General features: G+C 39.0%; 1 protein-coding gene across 1 annotated transcript in view; it reads left to right on the top strand.

The window, feature by feature from the left end:
- The window catches only part of LOC118656596 (ATP-binding cassette sub-family A member 3-like), a 231346-nt gene that overhangs the window by 29501 nt on the left and 185748 nt on the right, over nucleotides 1–16097 (top strand). Inside the window, exons 5-7 of the mRNA XM_036310024.1 lie at nucleotides 11877–12050; nucleotides 13852–14030; nucleotides 14738–14872. Of these exons, the coding sequence (XP_036165917.1) occupies nucleotides 11877–12050; nucleotides 13852–14030; nucleotides 14738–14872 (488 nt within the window). The remainder of the gene's footprint in view (nucleotides 1–11876; nucleotides 12051–13851; nucleotides 14031–14737; nucleotides 14873–16097) is intronic.

The raw sequence follows: 16097 nt of genomic DNA, 5'->3' as shown, positions 1-16097 counted from the left end.
TGACCTCTTTTGTAAATCCTTGCTTATAAGACTTCTCTTCAGCTAGTGTTCAGTTGGTTATTCAGGTTGATTGTTTTATATTTTGGTTGTAATTCCAGTTTGGTCCTGGGAGGAGGTGAGTGTATCTTCCACCTACTCTTCCACTATCTTGAATTGCTGGGGATCATTTTTTTTTAAGTCCCTTGCTTCCTCTCCTCCTCCCTTTCCTTTCTCCTCCTCCTCCTCTTTCATTTTGTTGTATTTATCTGGTTTTTGGTATTAGGGTAATGCTGGCTTCATAGAATGAGCTTGGAAGTGTTCCTTACTCTTGAATTTTTTGGGATCGTCTGAGGAGGATAGGTCTTAGTTCTTTTTTGAATGTTTGGTAAAACTCCCCTGTGAAGCATTCTGGCCCTGGGCTTTTGTTTGCTGGAAGCTTTTTGATGACTGCTTCAATTTCCTTCATAGTTATTGGCCTATTGAGATTTTTAGATTCTTCCTGATTGAGTTTGGAAGGTTTTATTTTTCTAGGAATATGTCCATTTCCTCTAGGTTGTCTAATTTGTTAGAATAGAGTTGCTCATAGTATTTTTTAACAATCATTTGTATTTTTATGGGGTCTGTTGTGATTTCTCCTCTTTCATTTCTAATTGTTTATTTGGGTCCTCTCTCTTTGTTTCTAGTGAGCCTGGCTAGAGATTCATCAATCTTGTTTATCCTTTCAAAGACCAGCTCTTGGTTTCATTCATCTTTTGTATTGTTTTTTGGTCTCTATGTCATTTATTTCTGCTCTGATCTTTTTTATCTCCTTCCTTCTGCTCACTCTGGGTTTTCCTTGTTGCTCTCTTTCTAATTCTTTAAGTTTTAGAGTTAGATGATTTGCTACCATTTTTTCTTGTTTTTTTGAGGTAGGCCTGTAGAGCTATGAACTTCCCCCTCAGGACTGCTTTCACTGTGTCCAATAGATCTTTGGATTGTTGTATTTTCATTCATTTCCAGGATGTTTTTTCTTATTTCTTTTATCTCTTTGGTAACCCAATCATTATTTAATAACATGCTATTCATTTTCCAAGTGTTTGAATATTTTTTTGTAGTTTATTTCTAATATTATGCCATTGTGGTCTGAGAAGATGCTTGATAAGATTTCAGTCATCTTAAATTTTCAGAGACTTTGCCTGTGACCCAATATGTAGTCTATCTTTGAAAATTTCCCATGTGCACTTGAGAAGAACGTATATTCTGTGGCTGTGTGGTGAAATGTTCTGAAGATGTCAAGTAATTCCATCTGATCTAGTAGGTCATTTATGATTGCTGTTTGTTTGCTGATTTTTTGTCTAGAGGATTTACCCAGTGATATCAGTGGGGTATTAAAGTCCCCTATTTTGATTGTATTGTTGTCGATCTCTCCCTTGATATCTTCCAGGAGTTTTTTTTTTTTTATGTATTTGCGTGCTCCTGCATTGGATGCATATATGTTTACCAGGGTTATATCCTCTTGTTGTATCAATCCCTTTAGTATTATGAAGTGGCCTTCCTTATCTCTTCCTATGACCTTCACTTTGAGGTCTATTTTGTCAGATATAAGTATTGCTGCTACAGCTTTGTTTCATTTTCATTTACCGGAAAGATATTTTTCCATCCCTTCACTTTTAGTCTGTGTGAGTCCCTTGTTCTAAGATGGGTCTCTTGTAGACAGCATATATTTGGGTCATTTTTTTTTTATCCATTCAGCCACTCGATGTCTTTTGATTGGAGCATTTAGTCCATTTATGTTTAAAGTTATTATTGATATGTACTTATTTGTAGCCATTTTTTATTTTAGTGCTTATGTTCCTTCTCCCCTTTTTATTTCTTCTTTTAACAATAATCCCTTTAGTATTTCTTGCATTTTTTGGCTTGGTAGCAATAAACTCCCTTAGCCTTCTGCCTGTGAAGCTTCTTATTTCCTCTTCAATTTTGAATGATAGCCTTTCTGGATAGAGTATTCTTGGATTCAGTCCCTTGCTTTGCATCATTTTGTAAAGTTCATTCCATTCTTTTCTGGCCTGATGTGTTTCTGTTGAGAAATCATTTGATAATCTAATGGGACATCCCTAGTACATAATGTTCTGTCTCTCTATTGCAGCCTTTAAGATTCTCTCTTTGTCCTGAACATTTGCTATCGTAATTACGATGTGTCTTGGTGTGGGTCTTTTTGGGTTCATCTTGTTTGGGACTCTTTGTGCTTGTGTGACTTTTTTCTTCCCCACATCAGGGAAGTTTCCTGACATTTCTTTAAATAGGTTTTTTAACCCTGGTTTCTCTTCTTGTCGTTTTGGCACATCTATTATTCATATGTTGGTTCATTTCATGTTTCCCCAAAGCTCCTATAGGCTCTCCTCCTGTCTTTTAATTTTTTTCTCCAATTACAGTTAAGTTTGTGTGTTTTGCTTCCCTGTCTTCTAATTCACTAATTCGGTCCTCCACTTCTCCTAGTCTACTGTTGAAACTTTCCATGGTGTTTTCTATTGCAGCTATATCACTCTTTATTCCTTCTTGATTCTTATATAAGTTGTTGATTTTTTCATCCATCCAGTTTATGAACTGTATGACCCTTATTCTGAATTCTTTTTCTGACATATCACATGCCTCCATTTCACTTTGCTGCTTTTCTGACAATTTTTCCTTTTATTTCCTTTGGGTGTTGCTTTGTCTCCCCATTTTTGCTCTCACCAAAGGATCTAGGTGTTGAGTTGTGCGGGGGCTGCTCCTCAGACAACAGCGGCTCCTTGGGCGGCGGCTGCTCCTTGGGTGGTCATGGCAGTGGCTGCTCCTCAGTTGGCAGTGGCTTCTCTTGTGGGTGCTGCTCACAGCAGTGGTGGCTCCTCTGGATGGTGGGGGCAGGCTACTTGCACACTGTTGCACCTCGGATGGGGGCAGGCTGCACATGAGGCTGCTGCTCCTTGGACAGGGGCAGGCTGCTTGTGTGGCTGCTGCTCATCAGGCGGGGGTGGGTTGTTCATGGGGCTGCTGCTCCTCGAGTGGGGGCGGGCTGCTCACAGACCTGCTGCTCCTCGGACAGAGGCAGGCTGCTCATGTGGCTCTCTCTTTGTTTCTTGATGAATCTGGCTAAAGGTTCATCAATCTTGGTTATCTTTTCAAAGAACCAACTCTTGGTTTTGTTGATCTTTTGTATAGTTTTTTTAGTCTCCATGTCATTTACTTCTGCTCTGATCATTATTATTTTCTTCCTTCTACTTCTCTGTGCTTTTCTTGTTGTTATCTTTCTAATTCTTTAAGTTGTGGGGTTAAACAGTTTATTATTAATTTTTCTTGTTATTTGAGGTAGATTGTAGTGCTGTGAGCTTCCCTCTCAGGACTGCTTTTGTTATGTCCCATAGATTTTGGGTTGCCGTGTGTTCATTTTTATTTGTTTCCAGGATGTTCTTTATTTCTTCTTTGATCTTTTTTGGTAACCCATTCTTTGTTTAATAGCATGCTAGTTAGCTTCCATGTGTTCGAATATTTTGGAGTGTTTTTTTTTATTGTTGTTGTTTTTTTGTAATTCATATCTATTTTCATGCCATTGTGATCTGAGAAGGTTCTTGATATGATTTCAATCTTCTTGAACTTGTAGAGACATGTTTTATGTCCTAACATGTGGCCTATCTTTGAAAATGACCCAGGTGCACTTGAGAAGAATGCATATTCTGTAGCTTTGGGTTGAAATGTTCTGAAAATGTCAATTAATTCCACCTGATCTAGGTGTCATTTAGGAACACTATTTCCTTGTTGATATTTTTGTCTAGAAGTTCTATCCAGTGAAGTCACTGTGGTGTTAAAATCTCCTACCATGATTGTATTGCTGTCAATCTCTTTCTTGAAATTCTCTAGAAGATTTTTTTGAGATATTTGGATGCTCCTGTATTGAGTGCATATATATTTACCACAGTTATATCCTCTTGTTGTATTGATCACTTTAGTATTATTAAGTGGCCTTCATTATCTCTTGTTATGGCCTTAACCTTGAAGTCTATTTTGTCAGATATGAGTATTGCTACCCCAGCTATCTTTTCATTTTCATTTTCCTGGAAAAATTTATGTCCATCCCTCTCCTTTCTGCCTGTGTGATCCTTCTGTTCTGAGGTGGTTCTTTTGTAGACAGCATATATATGGGTCATGTTTTCTTATCCATTCAGCTACTCTGTGTCTTTTGATTGGAACATTTTAGCCATTTACATTTAAGGTTACTATTAATAGGTACTTATTCATTGCCATTCTTATTCTTTATACCTGTGTTTTTCTCTTTCTTTTTCTTATGACAGTCCCTTTAGCATTTTCTTGTGTTGCTGTTTTACCTGTAATAAACTCTTCTAGCCATTTTTTGTCTGTGAAGGTCTTTATTCACCTTACACTTTTGAATGATAGTCTTGCTGGTTCAGTCCCTGGTTTTCATTACCTGTATATTTCATGCCATTCCCTTTTGGCCTGAAGTTTTTCTATTGAGAAGTTAGCTAACAGTGTAATGGGATATCCTTTGTAGGTAACTTTCTGTCTCTCTCTTGCAGCCTTGAAGATTCTTTCTTTGTCTTTGGCGTTTGCCATTTTAATTAATATATGCCTTGGTGTGGGTCTTTTGGGGTTTATCTTGATTGATATTTTCTGTGTTTCCTGGACTCAAGTGACCTTTCCTTCACCAGGTTAGGGAAATTTTCTGCCATTATGTCTCAAAGAGGCTCTCTATTCCTTCCTCAGATTCTTCTGCTTCTGACATCCCTATTATGCAGATGTTGTTATGTTTCATGTTGTCCAAAGCTCCCATAGACTCACTTCCTGCTTTTTAATTTTTTTTTTCCATTTGCTGCTCTGAATGGGTGTTTTTGTCTACCTTGTCTTCTAATTCACTGATTTTATCCTTAGCCTCTTCTAGTCTACTGCTGAATCCTTCCAGGGTGTTCTTTATTTCAGTTCTGTTATTCCTCATTTCAAATTGATTCTTATTTATTGTTTTAAGCTTTCTTTTCATGTTGGCGTAGCTCTCATTAAGACCCTTATAATACTAATTAAGTTTCTTGTAGTTCTCACTGAATTGTTTGTGCACCTTTAATACTATTACTCTGAATTCTGTGTGTGTGTGTGTGTGTGTGTGTGTGTGTGTGTGTGTGTGTGTGCTCTTTCCTCTGACTCCAGTACCTCCTGGGAATGAGAGACATACACACACACACACACACACCCTTGCCCGCCTTGGGCTACTTTCTAAAGGGAAGGGTGGAAGAGATGGATGCACCCATCCTGAACCGGCGGTGGTAGAAACAGCTACGATCTGCGCTTAACGAAAGCTTGGCTATCTTAGGATCAAACCTCAGTCTGGCTGTGAGTCTCTCTGGGGTTTGTTTAATATGTTTTCACATCCCAATGTCCCTGCACTCACAAAAATATTTTGGCTCCAACTATATGCTAGATCCCATGCCTGGGAGAGAGAGGGGGGTCTTCCAAATAGATGACGTACGCCGACCCTCTGGGGCTTGTGTTCATTCTCCCAACAGTCCTCTTTATTTTTTATATATTTTTTATTAATTAAATCTTTATTGTTCAGATTATTGCATTTGTTCCTCTTCCGCCCCCCCCCAATAATTCCCATCTACCCAGTTCCCACCCCACCCTCCTCCCTCACTCCCCACCCACTGTCCTCTTCCATAGGTGCACGATTATTGTCCAATTTCTTCCCTCACCCCCTCACCCCTTTCCCCCCCAAGAATAGTCAGTCTACTCCCTTTCTAAGCCCCTGATTCTATTATAATCACCAGTTCATTCTGTTCATCAGATTATTCACTTGATTTTCAGATTCACTTGTTGATAGATGCGTATTTGTTGTTCATAATTTGTATCTTTACCTTTTTCTTCTTCTTCCTCTTCTTAAAGGATACCTTTCAGCATTTCATATAATACTGGTTTGGTGGTGATGAACTCCTTTAGCTTTTCCTTATCTGTGAAGCTCTTTATCTGACCTTCAATTCTGAATGATAGCTTTGCTGGATAAAGTAATCTTGGTTGTAGGTTCTTGGTATTCATCACTTTGAATATGTCTTGCCACTCCCTTCTGGCCTGCATAGTTTCTGTTGAGAAATCAGCTGACAGTCGTATGGGTACTCCCTTGTAGGTAACTGACTTTCTTTCTCTTGCTGCTTTTAAGATTCTCTATTTGTCTTTTGCTCTTGGCATTTTCATTATGATCTGTCTTGGTGTGGTCCTCTTTGGATTCCTTTTGTTTGGGGTTCTCTGTGCTTCCTGGACTTGTAAGTCTATTTCTTTCACCAGGTAGGGGAAGTTTTCTGTCATTATTTCTTCAAATAGGTTTTGAATATCTTGCTCTCTCTCTTCTTCTGGCACCTCTATAATTCGGATGTTGGTATGCTTGAAGCTGTCCCAGAGGCTCCTTACACTATCTTCATATTTTTGGATTCTTTTTTCATTTTGCTTTTCCAGTTGGGTGTTTTTTGCTTCTTCGTATTTCTAATCGTTGACTTGATTCTTGCGATCCTCTAGTCTGCTGTTGGGATTCTGTATAATATTCTTTATTTCAGTCAGTGTATGCTTAATTTCTAGTTGGTCCTTTATCACAACCTTGAGGGTCTCATTAGATTTCTTGTAGGTCTCATTAAGTTTATTGGCAGTTTCTAGAAAATTGTTGAAAAACCTTAAAAGTGTGGTTTTGAACTCTGTATCCAGTAGTTTGCTTTCCTCCATTTCTGTCATTTGTGTCCTTTTTCTTTGTCTCCGCATTTTTTATGCTTCCCTGTGTTGATACAGTGGTTTTCTGTGCTAAGTGTCCTCTAGGGCCCAGTGGTTCAGCCTCCCCAATTACCTGAGGAGGACACTCTTGGTGTACCCCCTTGTGGTCTTTGTGCACCGTTTTGTTGTTGTTAAGCCTTGATTGTTGTAGGTATCACTGGGAGGAATTGACCTCCAGGCCAAATGGCTGTGAGAATCAGCTGTGTCTGCAGTGGGAGAACTTCTGTGCTGGAGACACCCCTCCAGGGCAAGACTTGCTTCAGTGGGGCTTTGGTGCTCACTGAGTCTGCCCCCTGAGTGTATCCTTTATGGTTCAATGGAGCTGCAAACTGGATGGGTCCCACTCTGACCTCTGGGTACACTGGCTCCTGGATCTCTAGGGAGGTGCTAATCTAGCCTCTGCCTTAGGCTATCCAGCAAAAGCCTCCCTGCAGGGCTTGGGCGGGGCAGGTCCCAGGGGATCAACAGGGTGGGGCTAGCAGTTATGGCTGCTCTCAGAGCCCAGCTTCTCAGTGTCTCGGCAATCGCTGCAAGCTCCTCTGAGAGAAAGCTGCCCTCGAGTTCCGACCGATGCCAGACAGTCCCGCTTCTCCCCTCTGAGTCTGGGTCCCCAGATACTCGCCCGGAACTGGAGCTCAGAGCCTGAGACTCCCTCCCGATTGAAAATGACAACCACGCTCTCAGCCGCCAGCCCGCTCCGTGTGCGCCTCTGTACCTTAGTATTTTACTTCCTCACTGCGCCTCCTCCGAGTCTCGGTATGCTTTTCTCTTTCCTTCTAGTTGTAGAATTTCCACTCAGCCAGCCTTCCTGTGGTTCTGGATGATGTCCGTTCCATCTTTTAGTTGTATTTTTGAAGTGGTTGTTTGAAGCAGCAAACTCCGGTGTTTACCTATGCCGCCATCTTGGTTTTTCTCCTACTCTGAATTTTTTATCTGACAAATTATTTACCTCTATGTCATTTAGTTCCTTTTCTGTTTTTTTTTCCATGTCTTTAATTTTGGGGATTGTTTCTTTGTCTCACCAGTTTGCTATCCCTTTGTTTTTGTTTCTGTATATTAGATAAAACTGCCATGCCACCCAGATTTTGTGGGATGGTCTTATGCAGTAGGTGTTTTGTGGGACCCAGTGGTCCTGTCTCTTAGACCTCCTGAGCTGGGTTTCCTAGGAAAGCCCCTTAGTTGAGTTATTTGGCTTCTCCTGTTGTATTTGGGTTTTGAGTGTTATTGCCCTTTTCATGGATGGAGTCTCCTCTCAGACTGGCTGACTATGTACCACCCCTGAGCATGTCATGAAAGCTGTTGTAGAGATGCTGACCAAACAAAACAAAATAGAACATGACAAAATATAAAGTAGAAGATAGAAAACAAAAGTGTACATAAGACCCCTAAAGCACCAACAAAAGCAACCACTAGAAAAGAGAGAATTCAGAAAGAGAAAAGAGAGCAAGAATGGTAGAAAAAAATAAAGAAAAAAAATACAGGGACAAAACAAAACAAACAAAAGCAGCACAAACAAAAAACCAACAGAAAATGGTGGCAGAATATATAGATGCAGAGCTGAAGTAAAGAAAGTAAAAATAAAGAATTAGAGGCATAGGGGCAGGAAAATGGTTTAAAATAAGAGAGGGAGAAACGAAATGAAAAAACAAGAAAATAATTTCTAAAGGAAAATAGAGGAGAAAGCAGATAGACTTATAATAAGAAAAAGAAAAAGGATGAAAAAGCAGGAGAAAAAGAGAGAAAAAAGCTGAGTAGTCAAAAAAAGAAAATTGAGCAGCAAAAGGAAAGAGGGAAGTTAGATATATGAATGAAACAACAGAGACTAGAATAATAAGAAATCAATAACACAGATAGATATAGAAGATAAATTTAAAAAGGCAAAAAGAAAGAAAGGGAAGAGAAAAATAAAAAAGAAAATAGAGGGAAAAAGTGAGGAAAAGAGAAGAAAAAAGTAAAAAAGAAAGAAAGAAAGTGAATTGGCATTTGTTTCAGCCGAGTGTAGTGCTCTCTGGGAGCTCACTTAGACCCCACTCTTCTCTGTCTGCCAATTCTGAGCTTCCTGTTCTGGAGGTAGGTGCTGACACTATCAGGGACTGCCCTCCTTTGGCTTTCAGCTCCTGCTTGAAGCTCCAAGTGATCCACCTATTCACTGTTTGTGTCTCCACAGTCCTTGGCTGCCTGAAGGAGGGCCAGTCTGCCCCCTGAAGCAGGTTTGTTAGCACCGTGGGGTCAGGCTGGTCAGCACACTTCCCCTGGATCCCCAGGCTCCACCTCTGCCCATCTCTGCCTGTTTCTGAAAAGGGCTTTAGGCGGGAGGTGCTGTTTAGCTTTTAGGAAATACGGTGGGTGTGTTTCCCTGTTCCAGAGCCACTCCTCCCGAAGTTGCCCAAATTATCACTCTTTCCTTGGCTGGACAGAGATCCTGTGTGGAGACCAATGGGCTGGCTGTAAACCTGGAGTTTTTATCAGTTCTCCTGTGTGGAGAAATTATCAGTCTGGTTCCCAGGATAGGGGAGTGGGTGGCCCCTCCCCCAGTCCAGTCACTGATGGCTCCTTTAGACTGTTCAAATCTGTAACTCTGGCCTCTGCTTTTGTTCCTCTGTTAAGCTCCAAATGCAGGGTGTGGTGGCATTCTGTGGGTGGGACAGGCTGTGTCACTTAAGGTGTTGTTTTTCTTTTCCTGCCCTGTGGCTGCTGGGGTCCTATGACCAAATGCTATTGGCTGCTGTTTTTCCAAGTATCATATCCGCAGGAAAGAATTTAAAATAAGAAAGGAAGGGCCGAAGCTGGTTAGGCTCAGTGGATAGAGCGTCGGCCTGCGGACTGAGGGGTCCCAGGTTCGATTCCGGTCAAGGGCATGTACCTGGGTTGCGGGCACATCCCCAGTGGGAGATGTGCAGGAGGTGGCTGATCGATGTTTCTCTCCCATCGATGTTTCTAACTCTCTATCTCTCTCCCTTCCTCTCTGTAAAAAAAATCAATAAAATATATTTAAAAAAAAAAAAAAAGAAGGGAAGGAAGAATCACTCCTAATAGTGTTTTACTTCATAATATCCAATTTCTATTTGGATGCTGCAATTTAATTCTAGATGAGGTTAACTGATTTCTTAACAAGAATTTTCTTTTTAATATTTTATCAGGGTCACGTTTTTGGCCACTTCATACTCTAAACCAGATCTGGTTGCTTGACACCAACTTGGTGTCTCTGTTTATGTAGGCATCCTTATTTGCCCTCAGTACCCTGACATAGACTGAATATCAGTATCTGGAAACACAATCTAGGTCAGCAGTAGCCAACTTGTGGTCTGGGGACCACTGGTGGTCCATGAGAAAATTTTGGTGATCCACAGAAAAATTTGGACCTTATTTGCATTTTTAAAAAACCATTTGAATATTTTCAAAGAGTGCATGAAAATATGCAAAAGCAAGTAATTGCTGTAACAAAAATGACTGTTGGAGATAAATCCTCATTAAAGGCTTCTTATCTGATAGCACTTCAGATCTCGAAAAATAAAAAGCCGTATGCAATTGGAGAAGAATTAATTCAGCCTTGCATGTTACAAGCCTGGGAAGAGGTTTTGGGAAGGCAGGCTGTCCAGACGCTGAAAGCAATTCCTATGTCTGTTAACACTGTCAAATGCAGAATTGAAGACATGGCTGAAGATATTGAAAATCAAGTTATAAAATCAAGTTATTCAATTCAACTTGACGAATCAATGGTGAAAGTAACAAAGCGCTTCTTTGTTTTGTGCGGAGAGCTGCAGGAAGAACTACTTTGTTGGCTCAGCTTGCCGGTGGAACAACCAGCTCTGGGATTTCTGAAGCAGGTTAATAGTTATTTCGTGGAACTCGGAATTGAATGGGAAGAATGTACAGACGGTGCCGCAAACATGACTGACATCTTTCAGGAATTGTTGCAAAGGTGAAAAATGTTGGCCACCCGGACATTTTGTCTACACACTGCATTATACATCGTGAGCAATTTGTGGCGAAAAAAATTTCCCCAGAACTACACGAGGTATTATCAGATGTTATTAAAATTATAAGTGAAATTCGACACAAAGCACTCAATTCTCGAATATTTGAGGCGCTTTGCGAAGAAGTGGGTTCCCAGTATACTCACCTTCTTCTTCACGCTGAGGGGAGACGGCTGTCGAGGGGCAAGGTACTAACCCAACTGTTAGCCCTGCGCGAAGTCAAACTATCTTCCCAAAGTAAATTCCAGTCATACTTACCAAGACCCCATTTTTGGTTCTCCATTAAAAGTGAATACCCATTGCTGAGTGAAAAAGCAATGAACATTTTGATTCAATTTCAACAATATATTTGTGCGAAAAAAGCATTTTCATCTGTCACAGCAGTTAAAACTCGGTAGCGGTCTCGGTTTGAAATAAATACGGCTCTCTGTCTTGCAGTAATGTCATTGGAGCCAAAAATCCATAAATTTATTTCAAGCAAACAGGAGCAAATATCACACTCTAAAAATGTGTAATACTTAAGCTTCAATTATTTCGTAAAAATTAATATTTTAATAAATTTGTTACAATTAAACAACCTTTGAAGATTTTGTTATAATTAAACAAGTATTTATAATGTTATATCAAATAGGTACCTTTCATATTAATAAAATGGAAGTTCTCTGATTATTATTTTACAAATGTATTTTATCTTTTTTTAAAAAAATCATATTAGTGGCCTGCGAGATTTAAAATTATGAATTTAGTGGTCCGTGAGGTCCAAAAGTTTGGTGACCGCTGATCTAGGTATTTTCTGATTATGCCAATGATAGTATTTACAATATTTTATGTTGGGTGATAATAAATATGTAAATTTCCATTAAAAGCTGCAATAGTCATAGTTACTGCATATCTAATGATAAATTCAAGAGAAAGTAGTTTTTTAAATGTTTTAATTTTCATCTTTTATTCATTCAAAAAATACTTTTAAGCACTTAATAAGTGTCAAACATTTTATAATGTGCTGAGGAAGTAGTGGTGAGCCGAGCAGACCAACGTCTATTCTCAATGTGCTTCAACTTTTAGGGCACTCGTAATAAAACCAAGGTATTTTTATTTCAGATTTTCAGATTGTTTGACTTGACCGTATTATTTCTCTCTGATTGGCAGCACACTTTGCTATATCTATTGGAGGCTTCATTTATTTAATCAGCTACTTTCCAGCTCCCAGGATCTCTTCAAGTTATGCACAGATGACACTCATCAAGAAGCTGGCTTTTTCCCTCAGCTCAAATGTCGTAATGGCACTGGGAACCAAATACCTTGTCAGGGCAGAAACAGACAGTGAGTGGTAACCTTGTAAATTTCGCCACGTTCTCATAGGGTATTCAGAGTTTTAATATTACTGATATTGCTAAACTGTCCTAAAAAATTCACACTACTTTATACCGTTGCCTATAGTGCATGAGTTTGCACATTCCCTCCATAAATTTACTCAGGTCTTTTAAAAATTTTAAATGTCTTTATTGATTGCAGAGAGAGGAAGGGACAGGGAGAGAAGGATAGAAACATCAGTTATGACAAAATATCATTGACCGGTTGCCTCCTGCATTGCCCACTGCAGATCCAGCCCCAACCTGGGCATGTGCCCTGACTGGGAATCAAACTGTGACGTCCTGTTTTATAGGTCGATGCTCAACCACTGAGCAACACTGGCCAGGCCTCAGGTCTCTTAGGGACTCTCCCTACTCCTTTTGGAGTTGCCACCTTCTGTTTAGGGGTAGGGATGAAGTGACATGGTTCTGCCTTTTAGTAACTTCCTTCTTCCTTTTTCCATCAATGAAAAACTATGCAAAACCCTTCTAGTGTGTTCTTTAGTTCTCATTCATCTCTACTGTGCAGTGACTGCATTTTTCCAAAATTATATATGTCAGTGAACATTTAGTATGAGGACGGGGTGGGGAGAGGAGCCACTGTCTAAGCCAGGGGTGGGCAAACTTTTGGACTCGAGGGCCACAATGGGTTCTTAAACTGGACCGGAGGGCCGGAACAAAAGCATGGATGGAGTGTTTGTGTGAACTAATATAAATTCAAAGTAAACATCATTACATAAAAGGGTACGGTCTTGGTTTTTTTTAGTTTTATTCATTTCAAACGGCCCGGATACGGCCCGCGGGCTGTAGTTTGCCTACGGCTGAAACTAAGCATGTTAACCTCAAAGGCTAACATGGGCCAAATAAACAAGGTTTAACTTTACATGGGCCGCAAATAAGCAAAAGCTTTAATTTTCATAGAAACTTGGGTTTATTTTGATAGAGACATGCTGAATACCAAGGTCTGAAATAAATGAGTCGTCATTAACATAAAATATAGAACATTTTAATAAAAATTAATATTTTTTCTTGAACATTAACTTAGCAGACACTGAATATCTGCACAAATTAATAAGTGTAACACAAATAAACCTAATTTTCTTGTTCTCCGAAAGTGAAATATTTCCTGTTGTGCCCACCTAACAAGTCAGTCCAAGACTAATGACAATCAAGACTAATGACAATCAAGACTAATGACTAGTCCAAGACTAGTGGCAATCAGCTGCTAAAATATTCGCTGCTGGTATTAGTGGAGAGAAATGGTGCGCCTGCACGTAAGGCGCGTAAGGAAAATGAATGAAACATGATTGTAGTAATCAGTCATTAGCGAACGTTGTAGTTCGTTATTAATAATTATGTATAACAGGATATTGTAAAAATTAAGTTATGAAATTTTTGTTAAAACATTTCTTACATACCGTTATATTGGCTGGGCTGCAAAAATATTCGTTGTGGGCCACATGCAGCTCGCAGGCCGTGAGTTTGACATGCTTGGTCTAAACCTATAGCTCTGCTTATTTTTTGTAAAACTCATTTTCCTGACTTTTTAGTATATTTTATTTTTGTTTAATTTATTACTGATTGTCTTTGTCATAGTAGGAAGCATATTACATGATTACTTGCTCAGATGTCCTAAATTCTAACAGCATAAGAAAGTAGCTGAATATAATAGTAATCTCTAGAGAACATTAACTTTTTTCACTCTTTTATTATGATACACATGAATAACTTTGTCAGTTGCCACCTAAATGTAATGTCTCCTGTTATCTCAGAAATTGGAATTAAATGGAGTAACATCTTCTCACCAAACACGATGGAGAACTTTGTCTTTGCCTACATACTGGGAATATTTTTACTTGATGCTGTCTTGTACGGCCTTGTGGCTTGGTACATAGAAGCCGTCTTTCCCGGAGAGTATGGTGTGCCGAAGCCATGGAACTTCTTTTTGCTGGTGAGTTGTACTGCTTCTGTTATTGAGAGAGGCCACAGTCCTATGGACATGATCTGTAATTTATATAAAAGGCAGCAGTAGTTAATTTTGCCCTGTCTATAATTGAATCAATAGGTCAGGTGAAAGAATCATTCTAATTACTTCAGGCATATGAGTTCACTAACCTTTCCCTAATACACTATAAAGCCTCTACTATATATGTAATCTGTAGTTCATGGCCTGCCATCCAAAACTTCAATAATCCATCACTTTTGCAGGCTAGTGTTTCATAAGGGATTGGACCCCAGTTAACATAGGGTGGCGTCTCCGGATACTAACACGGAGAAGTTTAGTTATGTTCCATATCTTGCTTGGCACTCCCCACGTTTGGTTAGCCACACTTTTCACAGCCAGAGCCACAGCAAAATGGACAGCATGTCTCCCTTCTTTTTCCCCTTATTATTACTGGCTTATGTGTTGCTAAGAGGAGATATGGCCGAGTGATAGGATATGTTCTACTGTGACCTCATGTTGCAGTGATTTCCTTTTGTTTCTCTCAGAGTCATCTCTTTTTATGCCTTGGGGTTCAAATTATAGCCAATTAGTTCTAAAACTTAATCCCAAGCAATGTTCTGCCCATCTCAACATAAAGAATAGCAGGCTAACTGACTTTCTACTGTGTTTTCTTCAGTGGTTTTTGCAATGATTACATTTTATTCTCTTCTTAGTCCTCTTACTGGTTTGGGGAAAAACCAAAGAAAACAAATGAATCAAGGCAATTTTACAAGACAATTGAAACCAAGTATTTTGAAGCTGAACCTACTGATTTGGTGGCAGGTATCCAGCTCCAACATTTGTGCAAGGTATCGTTTCACACATCTCTTTTCTTGATGAAACTGATACTTAGTTTACAATTCATTGTCCATGTTTTTGTTATTGTAAATACCAAGAAACAGATCACATGATAATAAAAGAGGGCATTCTGCTTACTTCCTTTGAGAAAGGTATAAATGAAATTTATAGAAGATATAATAAAATTTTCTCCTTCCTCCAGAATAGTATCAGGCTTTCTATAAACTATAACTGTGGTCTTCTATGAATATACTCATTTTAAAATGTAGAGTCTAGAACAGTGATTTTCAACTGGTGTGCCACAGTGTTTTAAAATGTGATTATTTGGGGGCACTAATCTCTTTTTTCTTAGATTGTCAAATAAAAATGACAACAGCCAACACAAAAATAGCCATCCAGTGTGAATGAATCAAAATTATACCAATTTTTATCAGATCAGCAAGAAATATATTTTTTGGTGTGCCACAGCAATTTTAGTAATTAGTTTGTGCATGCCACGAGATGAAAAGGGTGAAAATCTCTGTTCTAGAACATTAGTTTCTGTTCACAATGTTTTGCACTTGTCTATCTGTACTCTCCTCTGTTAGGGAAGGGATTCTTGTATCTCTCAATCTATTTGGATCAGTTGCAGGCATGTAGCATTCAGGTATCCTGTGTACTTACTGGCAATACATTGCCTCTTGAAGGTCTACCTACCTTGATTTGAGTTCCTAACCCTACAGCTTTGGTAATCACAGATCCTTCCATGCAAATTCAGGTTAATTTTGGAGGTGTTTATACTCCAGTGTGCTATATGCAGGTCTCTCTTTTGGTTGTGTAAGCCAAATACAAAACTCATTTTTTGCTCCTCAGGATTGCTTTGGCTATTTGGGTCTTTTTTGTGGTTCATACAAATCTGGTAATTGTTCTGTTTCTTTTTTAAAATGCCATTGCAGTTTTGATGGGATTGCATTAAATATGTATATTGTTTTAAGTAATATGGGCATTTTAACTATCTTGATACTTCCAATCCATGAACATGGAGTATCTATTCATTTCTCTGTATCTTTTTCAATTGCTTTTAATAATGCCATGTCGTTTTCAATGTATACATCTTTCACATCCTTTGTTTAAGTTTATTCCTAAGTATTTTATTCTTTTTGTTTCAATTATAAAATAAATTTTTTCTATTTCTTCTTCTGAAATTTCATTGTTAGTATATAGGAATGCAATGTGTTTTTGTATATTTATTTTGTA

Source organism: Myotis myotis, unplaced genomic scaffold (genome assembly GCF_014108235.1).
Source record: "Myotis myotis isolate mMyoMyo1 unplaced genomic scaffold, mMyoMyo1.p scaffold_m19_p_5, whole genome shotgun sequence".
In the NCBI taxonomy this organism is placed as follows: Eukaryota; Metazoa; Chordata; class Mammalia; order Chiroptera; family Vespertilionidae; genus Myotis; species Myotis myotis.
Note: the sequence above shows the minus strand (reverse complement) of the source record. Positions and strands in the feature narration are given on the sequence as shown.